Source organism: Protobothrops mucrosquamatus, unplaced genomic scaffold, assembly GCF_001527695.2.
Source record: "Protobothrops mucrosquamatus isolate PMUCROS unplaced genomic scaffold, P.Mucros_1.0 scaffold8911, whole genome shotgun sequence".
Lineage (NCBI taxonomy): Eukaryota > Metazoa > Chordata > Lepidosauria > Squamata > Viperidae > Protobothrops > Protobothrops mucrosquamatus.
The window spans coordinates 4468-6073 of NW_015394704.1; the positions used below are offsets into that span (position 1 = coordinate 4468).

Genomic DNA, 1606 nt, shown 5'->3' on the forward strand with positions numbered 1-1606 from the left:
GATTGTGCCCACTTATAAGCTCTTCTCCCTAGTTCAGGGCCTGGATTGCAGAACTGAGATCAAGGTAAATTTGGGACTCAAGAGCTTTCAGATCAATGATTGCCAGACCAGATTAAAATGCCATTTGTTTTAATTGGTTGCAAAGGCAAAGATTAAAATGTCTTCCTTACCTGAATTTTGACACATAGCTCTGCATGTGATCCAATTTACAAAGTTGTTTTCATTTCCTCCACATCCACCATAAATGAATTCCTCACAGTTCTTAGTTCTTGTGTTAAAATAAAAACGATGAAATGAAGCTTTGCACCGTCCTACTTCTACAGGATGAAAACATTCCTTTTGAGGGTCACCTGAAAGTGAAAAGAAGAAAATAAGACAGACTGTCCCACTTAAAGAAACCCTGAAGATCATTGCATGAATATATATTGTGTTCTGACTCCAGAGTGCAGGGCAATGTGAATATTTGAGCATTTACTGGAAAAGTAGATCTGCTCCAACTTCAGAAAAAGTGAAAACAAGTTGCCAGCCCTAACATAGTGAGAACACTCCAATTTGAGTCATTGCTAGTTGCCATTAGAAGTCCTCAAAGAACTGAATTGCAGACACAAGTTGCTGTACCCTAAGAAGAGGCATCAAACCCCCATTCCTGAGATCCCAGATTTCTGGGATCGACTAAGAAAGTAATCAGGGTGAGCTTTTGTCCCGTTTGCTTGAAAGTTGGGGCTTGTATTCCAGCAGAAAGACGGAGAAAGCGCTTCTGGAACTGGGAATTCAACACTGGGAGGAGGGGCACATGAAGATGGAGGGGTGGGTAGGCCATTCTCTTTCCTCCTCTTCCAAAGAGTTTGCATGTACCTTCTCTTCAACCAGGTCTAAGTATTTGTGGCGTCTGCTTAAGGTTGGAAAATTCATATATTGTTTTTTTTCCAGTTCCCAAATACATTGCTCTGAATCTGTTGCTTCTTGTTGATCTACGAAAAACAGTAGCTGTAGGTTTTAGGGAAAATATATTTGCTATAGCTTTGCTATTAATGATTTTTTAATATATGCCAAAAAAAGATTTCAATTTCTTTCTTACCAAATCTTTTGCATTGTTTTATGCATTCGTGCAAAGTTAAGAAGTTATTGTCATTCCCTCCACATCCAGTATAAGTGAACATTATACATATAGCGTGTGCTGGGCTGAAAAAATAGCGAATAGAAGGAGAGTTACACTTCCCTTTTCCAGGGGTCCATTTACATTTCCGAGGATATACACCTGAAAGTGAAAAGAAGAAAATAAGACAGTCTCTTTTAAGGAAACCTACAAGTTCATCGCATGCAAATAAACTGTTCTGACTCCAGAGTCCAGGGTAACGTGAATATTTGAGTATCTAACTGGAAAGGTAGATCCTGAGTAATCTGCTCCAAACCTCAGAAAAAGTGAAAATACTTTGCCCTAACATAGTGCGAACATTCAGATTTGAGTCATTGCCAATTGCCATTGGAAGCCCTACAAGGACTGAAGTGCAGCCTGGCAGACTTAAGCTGATCTACCCCTAAGAAGATGCCTAGCGCTTCCATTCCTGAGATCCCAGACTTCTGGGATGGACTGAGAAAGTCATTA

General features: G+C 39.9%; 1 protein-coding gene across 1 annotated transcript in view; it reads right to left on the reverse strand.

Annotated features, from left to right (window-relative positions):
* Positions 1-170: 170 nt before the first annotated feature.
* The window catches only part of LOC114923720 (boophilin-G2-like), a gene marked incomplete at its 3' end in the record, with an annotated part of 14028 nt that continues 12592 nt past the window's right edge, over positions 171-1606 (reverse strand). The window contains exons 3-4 of the mRNA XM_029287054.1: positions 1079-1258; positions 171-350 (exon numbers count right to left, since the gene is read on the reverse strand). Coding sequence (XP_029142887.1) covers positions 171-350; positions 1079-1258 — 360 coding nt within the window. The remainder of the gene's footprint in view (positions 351-1078; positions 1259-1606) is intronic.